This window comes from Miniopterus schreibersii, assembly GCF_964146895.1.
Source record: "Miniopterus schreibersii genome assembly, chromosome: 14".
Lineage (NCBI taxonomy): Eukaryota > Metazoa > Chordata > Mammalia > Chiroptera > Miniopteridae > Miniopterus > Miniopterus schreibersii.
Window position 1 is genome coordinate 54,607,970 of NC_138114.1, and position 16,874 is coordinate 54,624,843.

The 16,874-nt window shown below is 60.3% G+C and overlaps 1 protein-coding gene across 2 annotated transcripts in view; it reads right to left on the bottom strand.

Annotated features, from left to right (window-relative positions):
* Positions 1–78: 78 nt before the first annotated feature.
* The window catches only part of LHPP (phospholysine phosphohistidine inorganic pyrophosphate phosphatase), a 51,138-nt gene continuing 34,342 nt past the window's right edge, over positions 79–16,874 (bottom strand). Inside the window, exons 7-8 of one of the 2 annotated variants that reach the window (XM_081158665.1) lie at positions 920–958; positions 79–467 (exon numbers count right to left, since the gene is read on the bottom strand). In XM_081158665.1, coding sequence (XP_081014791.1) covers positions 416–467; positions 920–958 — 91 coding nt within the window. In that variant the 3' untranslated portion in view covers positions 79–415. Of the gene's footprint in view, positions 959–16,874 lie in introns of both variants that reach the window. The other variant, XM_081158664.1, reaches the window with a different exon arrangement.

Sequence of the window (16,874 nt, forward strand, 5' to 3'; positions counted from 1 at the left end):
CCCCTGCTGTCCAGTGGTTTGAGCCCCTGCACATCACTTCCCACCCCCAACCCTCAGCAGCGAAAGCCTGAGTCAGTGGCAGGTCAGTTAGTTTATTTTACCGTCAGTGTCTGTGAGTGGGTGCGGTGCTCAAGTCTATTGAGCTATGGCTCCAGGACGTGCCCTCCACGCCTGCAGCCCTGATCCCAGGGGGTGACATCCTTGCTTTGTAGTGTGTGGTCTTCCAAGTGCCCCTGGGAGCTGCCCCAGCTTGGCCTCAAAGGTGACTTGTGGGGTCAGGAGAGTGGGGAGCTGGTGTTGTGCATGTGGTGGTCGGGGGGGGGGGAGTTCTAAGCAGCCACTCAGCATGGTGGGGCTGGGCTGGGCTGGGCTGGGCAGGGCAGGGCCGGTCCCAGGCAGTCCCAGGGAGGCTGGCTCAGCTCGGGCTGCGTGGGCTGCATGGAGGCCCGTTTTCTCCAGGCTTCTCACTAAAAGGCCAAGAGCGTTTGATAAGGAGGCTGTGGGCACTACCCAGAGTCCAGGTGGAGGAGCATTTACAGGACCAGGTGCTCAGGGACAACATGTGCGTTCGGGGCTTCTGGACATTCCCAGAGTACCTCCGGCCCATGTCCAGGGGGTCTTCCTTCTCTAGAGGCCTGTCCCACCCTCCTGACTTCACTAGGGCTGCTCCACAAACTTTGGGGAGGCCGGGGGGGCATGCTGGGGGAGGGAGGGGGGAGGGTTAGCAGAGGGAGACAGGAAGGGGCTGGGAGCCCACACGGGCTGGCTGACACCCTCTTGCCTGCCTGTGGAGGGCGGCCTTGGGTGGTCTGGGCACTGGGGGAGGGTGACAGGGGGCTGGGAACCTTCCCCAAGGCCCTGTCACTTGTCCACATGCTGCAGCAGCAGGTCCACGGCCTCCGCGAGGTTGTCCACGTACCCGTCAGCCTTCACTTCGGGATGGTGCTCGTCGCTGGGCCTGGGGAGGGGACAGAGGCTAATCAGTCCCCCTGGGGAGAGGGATCCCCAGGCAGGCTCAGGCTGTGCCAGCCCAGGTGCTGACGCCCTTGCCCCCATTTCCCCTCCTGCTCCCTGCTCCCTTTCCCCTTCTGTGCGCCCTCCCCCATTCCTGTTGGGCTCCCTTTCCTCTCCACAGTGGGGTGCTCGTGTGTGTCCACTGCTCGAAGCAGAACAACACGCCCCCCAGCAAACACCCCACCCGGTTTATCATCCAAGTCCCTGGGCACCTGCCCCCAAACTCCCCTCCTCTGGGACCTTCATGGGCCCTTGAGCCAGACTGTCCATCAAATGGACTCAACCCCAAGAGGGAACGAGAACCCACCCATAAAAGATGCTGTGTGATGAGGTTCTGGCCAGCCCCCTTCGGCACACGGTACCCCTCCGAATGGCGTGCATGGCTAATTATGTTTAATTACATATCATTTAAATTCGAGGATCCATTAAAAGAAAGAGTTGCATTAGCAGCCAGCTGGTGTTTGCCAACACAGAGGAAACCGTGGACTTTTATGTCTTAATTACGTGATGCTGCTGTGGGCAGAGGCTGGTGGGGAGCTGGGGCTACGTTGGGGGACTCATCTGGGCCTGCCCACCCTGAAGGCCTGAAGCCCCCCTCCATGCTGGCTGTGATCTCTGACCTGTGGGGCCTCCAACGTGGCACATACGGAGGCTGGACCACGAAACCCAGCAAGGATGTGCCCGTGGCAGTGGGAATGGAGCAGGGGTAAGGGTATGTACCAGAAGACTGAGGGGGTCAGGGAAACTTCCAGAAAGAGGGACATTCGGCTGGAATCCCACCCCACCCACCCCGTCCGTCAACCTCACTGCTGGCCTCCTTGACCCTCCCCAAAGCCGGAGGCAGGGACAGATGCCCTGGGAGTTGTCCCACTGAGGGGCCCTTGGATGACTCCTGACTCTCGGGGTATCTGTGGGCGGCATTCTGGTGTCCGTGGCAGCCTCAAGGTCCCACTGCCCCAGCTGTGGGATTGGAAGCAGAGACAGAGCTGCAACGGGGCAGCAAGATCAGAAGGCTGGCCAGGAGCTCCCACCCCCCAACCCCCCCCAAACCGGGCCCCTTCCCAAGGGTATGGTGGGGGCCTTTGCCTTAAGTCGGTCCCTTCCCCCTTCCCTCTCCACTGGTTCCTCAGTCCCTCTTGTGCAGCTCCCGCCTCTCCCTGCGTAGATTCTGCTGTGGCTCCTCATTGCTCACGCCTCAGCCCAGTTCCTCAGCAGAGAGGAGCCCATCTTCATTAGGTGCCCTCCCTCCACATGCTAGCCCCCCAGCATCCAGAGCCTGCAGCTTTTCAGAGACTCCCTGCCTCCCACACCTCTGTCGCTAGGTCCTGCTAGACTGGCAAACTCCTACTCATCCTTCAAGACCTTGCCCACTCGTTCCACATTTCCAACTCTGTACTCCACCCCATACAGCAAGTTGCTCTTTTCTGCACACACAGGACTTGCCCCCAGACCCCCGTGCCATTCTGCTGTGCCCTGCTGACCTGGGCTGCCCAGAGGGAGGGGCCCAGCGTCCTGCCCTCGGTGGTCACCCACGGAAGCCTGGTGCAGAGCAGCACCCACGCAGTCCACCATCAGTGAATGAACAAAGGCCCCGCCCAGGCAGGGTGCTGCCTGTCATTAGCGATTCCTCCTCCTCATTCCCTGTGAGTCGAGGGCAGGAGGGAGCAACTAGAGAAGAAGGCCGATCTGTGCGTGGCTGGGACAGTGTCAGAGACGGTCTCTGTAGTGGCCGAAGGAAAATGGTGGCTGGGCTTCCCAGCAGAAGAGCCCGGCAAGGCCTTGTCCACGGCCACCTCCCTCTTCTGGGCTCACGCAGGCCAGGGCCTCTTCCCTGGCCGCACCGACTGAGGGGACACAGGTGCAGCCCCTCTCTGAGGAATGCCTGAGGGGTCAGTGACCCCCACCCCCGGGCTGCTCCAGGGGCCCCTGAAATCAGAGGCCCCGGTGCTGACCGCACACCCGGGAGGGGCGTGCATACTTTTCCCGTCTGTCTTGGAAAGACTGGCTGCACCCCCAGTGTCTGGGGCCGGAGCTGGGGCAGGCGGGCCAAGTGGATTCAGGGAACTGGCCCTGGGCAGGTGACACATTGAGAGTGACGCCAACTCCAGGCTGTGCTGCCGAGGTTGGAGGAAAAGGGCAAGAGGGTGCCCGGTCCTGGGGCTGGAGGTGACAGGGTGGGCTAGGGTCTTGGCATCTGAGCTCCAGGGGCCTGGGCCCGTGGGCCTGAGCAGTTGTGGGGGGCTTGGGCCAGAGCGTGGGCTCGATGCTGGGAGCTCCTCCTCCACCTGCCCTCCTCGGTGCCCAACCCTCAGGCCTATGTCCCCCAATCCCGCCCGCCAGGGCGTCAGCGCCCCTGGCTCCTGTGTCCCTCACCGGCTGTCCTCAGCCTCACCTGCCTGGGCCCAGCCTCAGCGTGAGGCCTGGTAGAGCCAGCCCAGAGGCCCCGAGCCCCACGTGGGGACCCTGCCACCCCGGCACCTCCTGCCACTGATGGCAGAGCACCCCCTCCCCTGGTTGGCCAGCCACACAGACAGGGTCTCTCCAGCTGCTTTAAAACCACATGGGGGAAACACTGAATTAAAACCCAGGCCTGAAGAGTCCTCGCCCTGACCCCTTTGAGGCCCACAGCTCGCCAGCGGGGAAAGGAAATGGAACGTGCTTCCTCGGGCTGGGACCTCCCCTGGGGTCAGAGCTCTGTGCGCGAGGGGGCAGGGCTCAGGTGCCTGGGCCTTTCCTGTCTGGCTGCTCATCTGTAACAGAGAGGTTGGGGTAGCCCTCCCCCAAATTACCCCCGGAGTCTTTGTGCAAATGAGGAAACAGAGGTCACCTGGGGACAGGCAGCCAGACCCCGTCCCCCATGCCCTCTTCGGGCCAGGGTGTCAGCCCCTTGGGGAACTAACACAGAGCCTGGAGCCTGACACCACGGGGGGAGGGGCAGGGACATCGCAGGTGCCCTGCCAGGGAGGTGGCCTCGGATGGAGATGAAGGGCTAAGCCCTAGGAGAGGTAGGGTTCCCACCCCCAGCAGCTTTGTGTGCAATGAGGAGGGGCCCCAGTCACCCCAAGGCTATCCCCATGGCCCTGGCACCCCTCCCTCCTGCCTCTGCTGTCAGAGGAGCTAAAGATGGGGTAGGGCCGTTCGCCCACCAACTGGGACACCCCCTCCCTGCGTGTGCACATGTGGGCTGTGGCAGGCTGGGGGCGTCACCTGGCCAGCAGCCTCGGGATGCGGGCGAAGGTCACCCGGCTTGGGGGATGGGGGAGCCGCCGACACTGCCGCACAAGGACAAGGGGACACTGTGCATCGGTCTCCACGTCTGCTGCACACCTTGTGAGGTGGGCACCCTGACTCGTCCGCTCCAGAGGCGAGGCCACAGGTACAAGAGGGGATGGGACCTGCCCAAAGTCACAGGCAGGAAATGGCAGAGCTGGGGCTCCCATCCCATGGGTCTGGCTTTCACAAAAATTTAAATCCGGCTCATTAAAGCGATTCTTCCCCTGGTACACAGGACAGTCTACATCTGGGAGTCACTGATGTGCTGGTGACCTCCAGCCAGACCGAGGGGCCTGTGGGCAGGGTGCACCTTGCCTTGGTGTGGGCTCCAGGATGGAGGCGGCCCTGGGACGAGCTGGCCAGCTTCGGCACATGCAGTGAGGATGGCAATGTTTGTGGAAAACCGACGAGGAAAATGAAAGAAAAGGCACCCTTCACATGGACCCCCGCAAGGTGCTGAGAGCACACGGCCTCCCCTCGGCTGGGCCTGCCCTGGCAAAACCTGAGACAGTGGGCTCGAGGTGGCCAGTGTCCCAGGCCAGGCCTGAGCAGGGACAAATACACTCGGGGAGGACAGGGAGCCGGAGCCCAGTGGGGGACCGACCTCACCATGGCCCAGGCAACCACCCTCAGGCCACTCTGTCCAGAGGGAGGAAACGGGCCTGTGTACAGCCTGGTGGCAGCTCGTCAGCCAGAACCGACCCCCAGGGCCAGCTGTTTCCTGGGCAACTCTCAGTGCCCATTCATGCAGGCACCGGGGGGCAGTGAGAAGAGAGGTGGCGTGCTGAACGTGGGGTGGTGCTCCACGGCTACCCAGTATCTCAGGGGCCTCTCTCCGAGGGGCTCTGGCTAGAGCCCAGCCAGGTTACCAGGGCTGAGTGCCGCGGTCCTGCTCCGCAGTGATGGGTAAGCAGGTTCCGGCCGATGGTGGACCTGCAGAGACGCCCACCTTGTGCTGGGCCTGGGACAGACGGGACGGGGAGTGGCCATCTAGCCCGTGCCCCCGGCCTGCCCCCAGGGCCCACTTCTCCAAGCCCACAGGACCCTCCATTCACAATATTATTCACAGTAGTGACAATTCCCGTCCCTCTCCCTCTGGAACCTGGCGCAGGGCCTTCCACAGGCAGGAGATAGTGCAGCCTTCTGACGGCTGACCAGGTGGAGGCGCAGAGGGTAGGTGGCCTGCCCAGGGCCACAGGGCCAGTGCCGGGAGGCCTGTCTTCCTCCCAGCCTGGCTGGAAGCACTTGCACCACGGTCCAGGCCTCACCAGGAGCCAGGGCCCCGGGTGGGCAGATGGTGGCAGCCCCACCTGAAAGGCTGGCTTTGGCAGAGGGGTGGGTCTGCTGGGGGCTGGGCAGCTGGTCTCACAGCAGAGGAGTCTTGACAGCTGTTCTGAATATTTTGATAAAAACATGGTGAACACCTGGTGTGTGTTTAGATTAAAACAAGCTGGCCCGGCCCCTTGCAATGTGCTCTCCAACGGCTGAGTCCCCTGAGAAGTCCCCATGCGCCCCACCCAGCCAAAGGCACAGGGTGGGCGCTCATTCCCGCCTCCCCCAGAAATGCCACCCCACCCCCTCCTCTTGAGGCTAGACCACGGGAGGTCGGGAAGACCCCCGGCTAGCCCAGCCGGCAGGGGCTGGCACACCCAAGCTCTGGGTTCTCATGAGGAGGCCCAGGATGACCAACTCATCCCGAGTGGCATCAGAAAACCCTTCAAGGGGGCAGCTTGCTTATCTGAAAAGGACTCACTGGCTCACAAGGACTGTCCCCTGAGGGGTGGGTCTCCTCCAGGTGCCCCGCCTCTGGTAGGGCCTGCCTGTCCCCCTGCACGTGGTTCTGCAGCGGCCAAGCGGCCTTCCAGTTTGTCACCTACACCTTGCCGAGTGCAGACTCCATCTCCTTTGCTGTCCCCTCCTCAGGGCTGCAAGCTGACAGCAGAGAATCACTGCACAAATGTTCACGACCGACACGGTTCCTCTCCAACCAGGGGAGAGTGACTCATCTCGTGTGGTTGATCTGCTCCGTGAAACAGGGTGCAGCTGTGAGCACAGGTCAGGGGAGGGGAGGAGACGAGAGGACACCTGCACGTGTCCAGGGCTGCAGCGGGAGCCGGCAGGGCCGGAGGAGCTCACGGCCAGGTGTGGCGGGGCGACAGGTAGGCTCTTTCCTCTAAGCTCCCTGGGGGCTTATCTGACGGGCAACGCTGTCCTCGGGTGCGCACAATAGAGGCGCAGCTTTGTCTGGTCACTGCCTCACTCGAGGCATTAGCGAGGCTGGAAAGTCCAGGTGGTGCTCCTGCCCGGCCAGACACGACAGGCACAGTGGCCCCCCTGGGAGGGGCAGTCCAGGCAAGCCCTGTCCCTGGGGCCAGACACCACGCTGGGCACGGCAAATGCCACCTGCTCTGCAGAGCACATCAGTTAATAACAGCACAGCCTGCTGGGCTGCCTAGCCTAGGTAACCCTGGGGTTACCTGCAATGCCAGCAAACGCCATCTGGAGACACCCCCCGCCGTCCTTCCCCCCCAGGGCTGGTCCTCACCCCAGCCTCTCTGCCCAGCCAGCGGGTTCAGGTGGGCCCAAACCCACCAGCCTCTGGACAGAGTGGTCTAGGGGTGTGCCCAGCACAGTGACATCTCATTCATATCCACCGAAGAACACGTCACACCCCACCCCAGAGGGGACTGGGAGTGAGAGGTTTGCTTGCGGTGACATGGCCAGCACGCGACAGGCTGGGACCCAGATCTGAGCCCAATGCCAGCGCGTTCCCTGGACCTGCTGTGTGAAACAAGGCCCCCAACCAGGCCAACGAGCCCTCAAACCCACGAGCTGGAGGAACTTCAGCCCCTCAGTTTTCGGGCAAAGACAGTGCGGCTCGGAGAGGCAGGCACTGGCCCGAGGCAGCCCCAGAGGCAGGAAGACTCTGTCTTCTCGCAGAGCTGAGCCTGGCTCCGGGCACAGGCTACCTGCCTGCCACCCGTGAGGCAGAGGCCCGAGCGGAAGGGGGTCCAGGACTCTGTCTCCTGCCTGTACTTACAACGGGGGGGTGGGGTGGGAGGGTGGGCACCTCTCATCAGTCTATCCATACAGATGGGGAAACTGAGGCACAGAAACGGAGGGCCTGGAGTGAGCCGGCGGGGAGGCCAGTGTCCCGCCCCCGGCCTGACTTAGCACCTTCCACCCGGCGGGTTCCCCGAAAAGCTGACAGGCGCCACCTCATTCATCACAGTCCAGCGGCACCTCGTAAACGGTCAAAGCCGCCCAGTGAGGGGCCATTCATCCCGGCCCTCAGGACGCCAGCCGCCGGGTGGGGTGCCCCACACTGGGCCGACTGTGCGGCGGGAGCCCATCCAGCTGCCCGCTGCTGGCACACGCCCCGCCTGGACCGTTCCTAGACGGACTCCTGTTTCCTTCAGCTTCATCTCCGCTCGAGAAGACGAGCTGCTCCCAGAACATCGCTCGACGTGGCTTCGATTTCCTCAGACCCGGGTCCTGACCACAATTCACGGGAAAGCCATAAACCTCCAACGAGCCAGGCCGTGGCCTCCAGAAGCCCCTGGCAGCAGCCCCGGCAGGCTCCTGCTGGCCCCCCTCACGGTGGGTGGGATGGCAGCCCTCAGGTGCACTTCCTCAGGGGTCCTCAGGGAGGCGCTGCCCGCGTCTCAGAGGCTGCCCAGGCTCCCACAGAGCCCCGTGGAGGTGGGAATGTCTCACACTCCGCCGCAGCAACCCCCCTGCAAAAGTCCCAGCATTTCCCCGTGGGCACCTGTGGCACCCGTGGCACCACGACTCCCTCGGTCATGCAGAGGCCTCAGCCCCGACAGGCTCGTCCACCCTCCCCACTCCCCTTCCCCCGCATCTGGGAGGGCGGAGAGAAGGCTACGTGATTGGACAAACGAGCTGCTCGCACAATTATTTGGAAGGAAGGGCGGATTAAAACCTGCGAAGCCAGTCAGTCACACATCTATTTTCCTAAGGGGGTGGGAGGGGGTGGAGAGAACTTTCCTGAAAGGACTTGGCCTTGAAACATTAAGTCAAACAACTGGGCTTGGCAGCGGCCGGCCTCGGAGCCCGCCAGCCGGGGAGACGGCCCAGCGCGCCGCGGCGAGGTCTGGAACAATGGACACATTCAAGGCCCGGCCGGAGTCGCTGCACGTGGGGGCTGCGGGTCAGAGGGGCTGCAGCCACGGGGACCCCAGCTCTGACCCCAGAGCCCAACCACGGTGCTGCAGCTGCGGCCGAGGCTGCCCAATGGCGAACCCCACACACCTGTCCCCACAGGTCAGGAGGGTCAACAGGGCTGTCGGGATGGCCAGGAAGAGGCCTCGGCTGGCGCCATTAGCACCGTAGGAGGTGCCAGTAGGAGGGGCCTCCCTGACCAGCGTTTCGAAGAGCGAGCCCCCAGCCCGTGGACGTCCGTCTCCCAGTAGAGCTCCGGCTGGTCCCTGCGCACTGGGCCCTGGACGGAGGGGTCAGGCGGAGCCCGAGTGGCCACTGCCCACACCTACTCGCATCTGCCATCCTGCGAGGGACGGCGAACCGAGGCTGAGCCCCTCTGAGGCTGAGCCCGTGTCACCCTTTAAAAGCCAAGTTTTAATTTTTGCCGATTAGGCCTTTGCCTTTCGAGGCAGCTTAGAAGCCAAGACGGTGGGTCTCCCCAGGGTCCTGCCCAGCGCCGCCCCCCAGCACCGAGGCGAGAGCCCGGGGGGGGGGGGTCGGCTTCAGGATCGAGAACCTACCAATACGGATGTGTTTGTGCGGACATTTGCAAACAACTCCCACTTGTTTATTGAATTAAAAAGCACAGATTGTTGCTTTAGAGAGCAGTGCTTCAGGTTGGGAGGCCCCAGGGTACCCTGGAGGCTAGAACCAGGGTGGGGGGGCCCGGGGTACCCTGGAGGCCAGAACCAAAGTCAGGTAAGTGCTGGCGATGGTGTGGACAAATCAGAGCCCTTGTGCACCGCAGTGGGAACGGAGATGGTGGGGCTGCTGTGGAAACAGTCCGGCAGCTCCCCAAACGGTTAATGTTAGTCACCATTCGACCCTGTAACCCTCCCACTCCGAGGTGTATGCCCAAGTGGAAGCAGCCAGCCGCAGGAGACCCATTTTCTATGGCTCCGTTTATATGAAACGTCTGCAACAGGAAACCTACCGACAGCGGATCAGCAGGTGCCTAGGGCGGGGTGGGGCGGGGGTGGAGCTGGGGGGCAGGTAGCCAGATGGGGAAGATGGCACAGGGTTTCTTTCGGAAGTGATAGAATATTCTAAAACTGACTGACCGGTTACCGGCCTGTTGTGTGTGAATACCCTAAAAACCACGGAATTGCAGACTCGAAACGGGCGAGCCCTGTGGCGGTGGGTTACATCTCCATTAAGCCGGTTTTAGGCCTCACCCATCTGCCTTGAGCTCCCTGCTTCCGACGGGGGCCTGCTGAGCCTCCCCGATAACACTGAGGGGCTGTCGAAGGAAAGAAGATTCCAGGTCCGAACCCCAGACCTGCCAGGGACACACCTGGCCATACGCACATTTAAGAAGCTCCCTGAGGGGGAGGCCTGTTACCCAGCGAGTGTGGGGGAAACCGCTCTGAAAGGAAGCCTGGCTCTTTGCGCAAGGAGGCGCCCGACGATGCTCGCCACGGCGTGATTTATCATCATGAAAAACTGGAAGCCGTCTGCACGTCCGTCGGCAGGAGTCTGGGACACACATCGGGGGGCGGCCATACATTGAAATGCATACGTCACGCTGGCCTGCGTCCCGGCGGGCCTGGGACGCGCACTGGCAGAGGCTGCCTGGCCTCCAGATCAATGGGTCCTATGTGCGATTTGCCCTGTGAGTGCCAGGTTGCAGGAGCACCGTCGGGAACTGGATGGTGTTCAGAGCTGCGATCCTTCACCTTCCCAGGAGCTGGCTATTTCCCCGGGAGGCAGGAGTGACTCACGCTCGCCGGTCCCACGGGGTTGAGGCCACGCCAGGAGCCGGGCGCCTGCTGCCAAGGGCTTCCCAGACCCTGGTGCCACCATACTCCTCGAAAGAAAGGCTCTGTAGTCAACCCGTGTGGGGAAAGCGGGAAACCCTGCCCTTCTGGGCCAGTTACAGGCCTGTTGACTTGGACGACCACTGGGAAGATCTGCCCTGAAGAGACTCAGAGGCCCGATGGCAGTGTCCGGGGCACCTTTCGGAGCACGTGTTGTGGCGGTGGGACCGGCAGCCCAGGTTTTCCCAGACCACTCGCCTGTGGAACCCTTTCCCACATGATCCCCGTTATTAGAAACCCCCCGGCCTCTCTCTGGGGCTCCAGGCAGCCTGACATGGGCAGGGCCGAAGTAAATGATGCAAAGAACTCTAATGTGGGGAGGGTCCCAGGACTTACGTCCTAGGAGTGACTCCGTGTGTCAGCGCCAGGACCAGTGATGGTAAGCGCTCCATGGGCGATGTTACACTAATCTCCCCATCCTTAGGATGCAAACAGGAGTGCCTGCTTTGTCTCCCTTAGAGGCTGCTGGGCGGGTGAACGGGCACCTGAGAGCTCAGCAGGGTGAATGGCCCGCTCACCTTGACACTCGCCGCTGGAGACTTGGCCATGGTCTGGTGGTCAGCAACCCACCCAGGGCACAGGCCAACTGGGATCGAGGAAGGAGGGGGGGGCGGGAGGCTCTCCCTTGGCAGTAAGGACCATGGGTGCCCCACCTGGGACAGGCCTTGCACCGGCACCCGTCCTGGAGACGCTCTCCCCAGGCCCCTGTCGGAGCTGCTTGGGGAGGAAGGTGTGTGCGCATGTGCAGGGGCCACAGCCTGTGTTCCTGGCAGGCCTGGGGGCAGGAGAGGAGGGGCCTGGGGGCAGGAGAGGAGGGGACCTGGGGGCAGGAGAGGAGGGGGCCTGAGGGCAGGAGAGGAGGGGCCTGGGGGCAGGAGAGGAGGGGCCTGGGGGCAGGAGAGGAGGGGCCTGGCCCTTCCCACAGGCAGACATGGCCCCTGCCTCCCCTCGACGCCTCACACTTCACACTGGCGCTTTCTGTTCTGCCAGCTTCATAACATTTTTTTCCTTAAACATATTTCTGGGAAAGCTGTACTTTCACCCTGTCCTGCCAGGGCTGTGTTTTTTGTTTGTTTTGTTTTTTTAAAAAATATGTGTGTACTCCATCAGGCAGTAAAATCTCCACATGAAGTCATCCCAGGCAGCTAATCATCAAAACCCTGGGCGCTCAGGGAACCAAGGGATTAGGAAACCAGGCCAAGTGCTCCAGACGACATGGAGGTGACCAGTACAGCCGGGGCCGCGTGTTCTCTGGGCTCTGGCCTCAGTTTATGAAGCTCTGGTGACCGAGCATAGCAGACACCCAGGGGTGTGGCCTCTTGGTGGGCCAATGGGCCACCTGGAATCCTTGCCCAGCCCTGTCCTTGCTGTCCAGATGTGTCACACTCCCACCCACACACCCACGTGCACAAGTGTATGTGCATGTGAGCACACGTGTGCATGGGTGTACACACACGTGTTACATGGGGGCTATCCATGGGAATGTGTGTATGTGTGTGTGTGCAGGGTGTCTAACCAAGGAGACTAACTCCGTCTGCTGGAGGTCACAAGCCACAGCTACTCACACAAGTGGCCACCTGAGGCCAAACTGGGACATTAACCAAGAGTGCTGTCCCTTTTCAAGCCAGAGCGCTGCTCTGTGTTCATCTGGGGACATTAAAGACTCAACACAGACCACAGAGAGACCACAAAGGACATTGTCATTAATAACAATAATACGAGTCACTGCTTACTGGTCACCGCTAGGTGCCAGGCAGCAGACTGAGAACTTGACCTGTGTTTCCTAGTCTATTATTTATGCTCACGGATAAGTGGAGGAGACGAAGGCTGAGGGGGACAGCAAAGGCCCACAAATGCAGTGAGTGGCTAAGCTGAGATTTGAACCCGTGCCTCTGGTTGCCCACGAGCGCGTGCTCTCATTTATAAATGTTTGTCACCCAGTTCTGCCCAGGCCTATGGACACATAGCTGACCAAGGCAAGGACTCATCAACAGGGAGCTTGCAGTCCACTGTGGGGACAGACCTCATCACAATTAGCCCCAACAGAGGTAGGGCAAAGGGCTGGGGTGCCCCAGAGGACAGAGGTGCAGGGTCCGTGCCCTCTGGGACTGAGACCAGAGTCCTGGGGAATTCCCCTTTCGCCTCCCCTGTGCTCCTCCCTGTGGGACCCCTGGACACTTCCACCAGACTGCAGGCCAGACAGGGTGTGTAGCCTGGGGTGCCAGCTTCCTAGATACTGGGGGTGGGGGTGGGGTGCTGACCAGGCAAAGTGCAGCTGCCCCAGGAAATCCGATGGACAGGGTCTGGGTGGCCGAGATGCTCAGCCCAGCAGGCATCACTGCTCACTCTAGGACCCTCGGCCTCTGTACAACTAAATTGTGCAGCTGCCCACCACCTCTCTCCCTCACAGCCTCACAGTGACCTGGCCACATTTTGCTGGGGTTCCATCAACTCTGTGCGAAGGACCTCAAATGCAGAGGTCTGCTGGTAAACTGATCTCTGGGGAGGGTGGGGAGGGGTGAGTAAACCCCGGTTTGTAGTGTTTGCCAATTGCCATGGTGTAAATACTTCCACGAGGCAGATTTCAAGCTACCAGCATAGCAGGGCTGAGCAGAGCTGGGAAGAGATGTGCACAGCTGACTCCTGTAATCTGGTTCCAACACCCTAATGGCCTATGTTACAGTTACACATGACACCTGAGCCATACGGCTTAGTGTCAATGCTGGGAAGGCCAGAGAAACATGGGCAGAGGCCCCGCAGGATGGCCGGCACCCTTGGACTTCTAGCTTAGTGTCCCCCAGAGGACAGAGCCGTGGGCTGGCCCTGGGGGTGTGAGGGCAACCCTTCCCTGGGGACCCGAGGATGCTAAACAGACCCCTGGAACTGGAGGGGCTCCTGAGCATGAGGAGGAGGGTATAATGTCACGTCCAGTTCCCAGGATCTGGTCCCCAAGAGTAACTGGAGAAGGTGGCAATGGCCGCAGGGCCAGGCAGGGAATCACAGGCTCAGCCACACCTGTCCCTGGGCCTCCCTGAGCCACCGGAGCTTGGCATGGCAACTGCCCACAACAAACAGTGCACGGCAGCCAGGTCGGGCTCTGCAGGCCACCCAGGGCTGGCATGTGCACCCACCTCAGCACAGGCCCTCCTCCGGGCCTTGGTCTTTTTGGGGTCCTGAAGGCATAAAGTCCAGTTTTCTCCTAAACCACGGCACAGGGAGGCATGGTGGTCCCGCACCCGGCTCAGGCAGCTGTCGCCCGATCCCGGGCCAGGAGGGAGCTGGCAGCCACAGGCCGGGCTCTGTCGCAGCCTCTTCAGCCGCCCCTCTGTGACCTTGAGCAAGCACCCCTCCCCCCAGGTCTCTGGCTGCACAGGGGACGGGGAGCCCTGCTGCTTCCCCACCTGGCAGAACCTACAGGCCAAGAACTGACACGGGAAAGACAGTGAATGTTTGGACAAAGGTGGCCACTCAGGACACGCCTCACTTCCTGCCAGGCTCCGCGCATGGACCCTTCCTGAGCTGCATCCGAGGGTCAGTTAGACTCTGGGCTGGCGGCTGTCAGTGAAAAATAGCGCCCTTTTTAAGAACAGGTGCAAAACCCAGCTGGAAGGGTCCTGCTTCCCCCCGACTAACCCGTAACCCTAAATATAAACGCGTTTCAGTGGGAGTTCTCAGGGACAGTGACCTGCACAGCGAGCCCATGGGAGCCTGTGCTCTTTACCGACGTGCAGTAACGCCGGCAAGGGAGACGTTTGCCCGGTGACAGCCTCAAGCGTGTCAGGAGAGACTTGCTGTCACCTCAAGCAGAGGTATGCCGAGGCTCTGGTGTGTTTTTTCAGCACCAACAAGCAATTATCCGGCACCGGCTGGGTGTCCTACAATCAGACTCGGTTCCGACACGTGCTACCTGGAGGTGGCATCAGACCCCACAGGTAACGAGCCGAGTCCCACAGCACTGCCCCCCCCAGATGCCACCTGCAGGCCCAGGCTGTCACCTGTCTTCTGACCAACTAGCTAAATCAGTGGCTCCCATGACCCATCCTCGAGTCGGATTAATCTGCTAAAGCAGCTCCCAGAAGTCGGAGAAACATCTACAGACGTTTACCTGTTTATTATAAAGGATATTCTGAGGGATACAGATGAAGAGGAAGGCACGGCGAGGTCTGGGGGAAGGGCACCAGCTCCCCCACGCCCCTGGCCGCCCGCGTCCCATCTCGGTTTTCAGGAAGGCTTCATGGCTCGGGCCCGATTCATTAACATCAGCCATTGGCGACTGAACTCAACTTCCAGCCCCCTCCCTGGGAGTGAGGGGGACTGAAACCTCCCGCCATCGAATCCCCGGGCTGGTTCCCCTGGCAACCAGCCCCATCCTTAGGGACTTTCCAGAAGTCACCGCATTCACATAAACTCCGGTGGGGTTGAAAGGGTTTGTTATAAATGTGCAACACCGTCATCACTTAAGAAACCCCAAAGGTTTGAGGAATTCTGTGGCAAACCTGGGGACCAAGAGCGTGTCTTTTTTGTTATGAGTCGCAGTATCACAGAGCCTAACCCCGGACGTGTGCGGTGAGGATGTCGCTGCTGAGCAGGGACACAGGCCCCTGCAACAGCCCCTGCCCCACTCCTGTCTGGCAGTTGCCCCTGCTTTATCGCCTGGTGGGGGAACAGGCGAGAACAGGTGTGTCTGGCCCAGGTGAGTCCCCCCACTAGCCATTTGGTCCTGGGGTGTGCGTGTGTCAGGAAAGGGCAGGGTAGAGCCCCAGCAACGAAGCGTCAGAGCAGATCCCCACCCCACCCCACCCCACCCCACCTTGCCAGTCTCTAGAACCCAGAGCTGGTGCCAGGGGACTGTCTGGTGACCCCAGGCACCCTGTGAGCTCCGTGAGGACTGGCAGGAGAGTGTTACTTTGCTCTTGTGGTTTCCTGTTTTAATATATAACTTCTTCCATTGTAAAAAAAAGAGGAATATGACCATAATCACATGTTCGCAGCTTGGAGACAAGAAAACAGGACCCACCATTCCTCAGCACAGCGCCGCCCCGCCCCAGGCCAGCGCCTGCACTATGCCCGCCCCGCGCCTCGTCCGCCCGGGGAGCAGGAGGACGGCAGGAGGCCCACGTGCGGACGGTAAACAGGTAAATGACGGGTCGGTTCCGTCCTCTAACTCAGCGATTTTCAACCGGTGTGACGCAAGAATTTTTAAAACACGCAACACCTGGCTGTTTGGTCAGGGACACTGACCTCTTTTCCCTCAGACTGTCAATTAAAAAAAAAAAAAATGACACCAACCAGCAGCACAATAGCTGTCTGGTGTGAATGAATCAGAATTATAACTATATTTTTTGGTGTGCCCCGGAATTTTAGTAATTAGTTTATGTGCCGTGAGACGAGAAAGGCTGAACATCGCTGCTCTAGCTCAACCACCATGAGCGTCTGGGTGTGTTGCCTGCCAGTCCCCCCCCCCCCACCCCGGCACGCTTATCCCAGTTACCATCCGACTTAGACAAGAAAGTCTGTCATCGGCTCCTGTCCCTTCCGATTATATCACAGGCATTTTTCTGGGTTGCTACAGACAAAGGGTTTTTCCGCCTTGTTGCGTTTTGAGATAATTGTGGATTCACACGCAGCTGTAAGAAATCTGTAGCTACACCCCCAGAGGAGACAAAACCATCGAACAACATCGAAACCAACGCGCTGGCCTCTTACAGCGAAACGCGGCCGATCTCCATCAGGCCCAGGACCCGACCTGCTCTGCATGGCCGCCTCCCTCCTGCCCCGGCGCCCTCCTCAGCCGTCGACCACAACTCCGTTTCCCGTCACTACAATTTTTATCATCTTGGGAATGTTATATTCATGGCATCAGATACTTCGTAGCCTTTGGAAACAGGCTTGTTGCCCTGGAGATGATACAGTGTAGCAATAGCCGGTCTCCCCCTTGCTGAGCGACACTCCCGGTGTGGGCCTGCAGTCAAACCGGGCACCCGCTGCCGGGCACCCGAGCGCCTTGCTGTGGACACTCATGTCCAGGTTTGGGTGCGAATTACACGTTTTTGTTTGTGTGATAAACCAGGGTGCCATTGCTGGGCCGCATGATCGCTGCACGTTTAAGGTTATTATGAAGCTGAAAAAATGCTCGCTCGAGCGGCGGCGCCCGAGTGACCCGGGTCCCAGGCTTCCTCAGCGGCATCTGCTGCTGTTGCTATTTTCCGTTTCAGCCGTTCCCATGGGCGTGTGGTGATATCTCGCTGTGGTTTTTATTTGCATTTCCCTCGTGACTAATGATGCTGAAACATCCTCACGTGTTTATTTGGTCTCTGAATGTCATTTTTGGTGGGAGGTCTGTTCATTTTTTTCAGTCTATTTTTTTTTTTTTTTTTTTTTCTGTTCTGATGGTTCGTTTTTCTCTCTTCGTGTTCACAGGTTCTTCCCTCTGTCCCCTTGATTCTGCCGTCAGGCCCATCAGTGAGGCTTTGTATTTTGAGCGCTGTTTTTTTCAGTTCTAAAATTTCCATGTGGTCTCCTTCTTTACATCTTTGGCTTCTTTGCTGA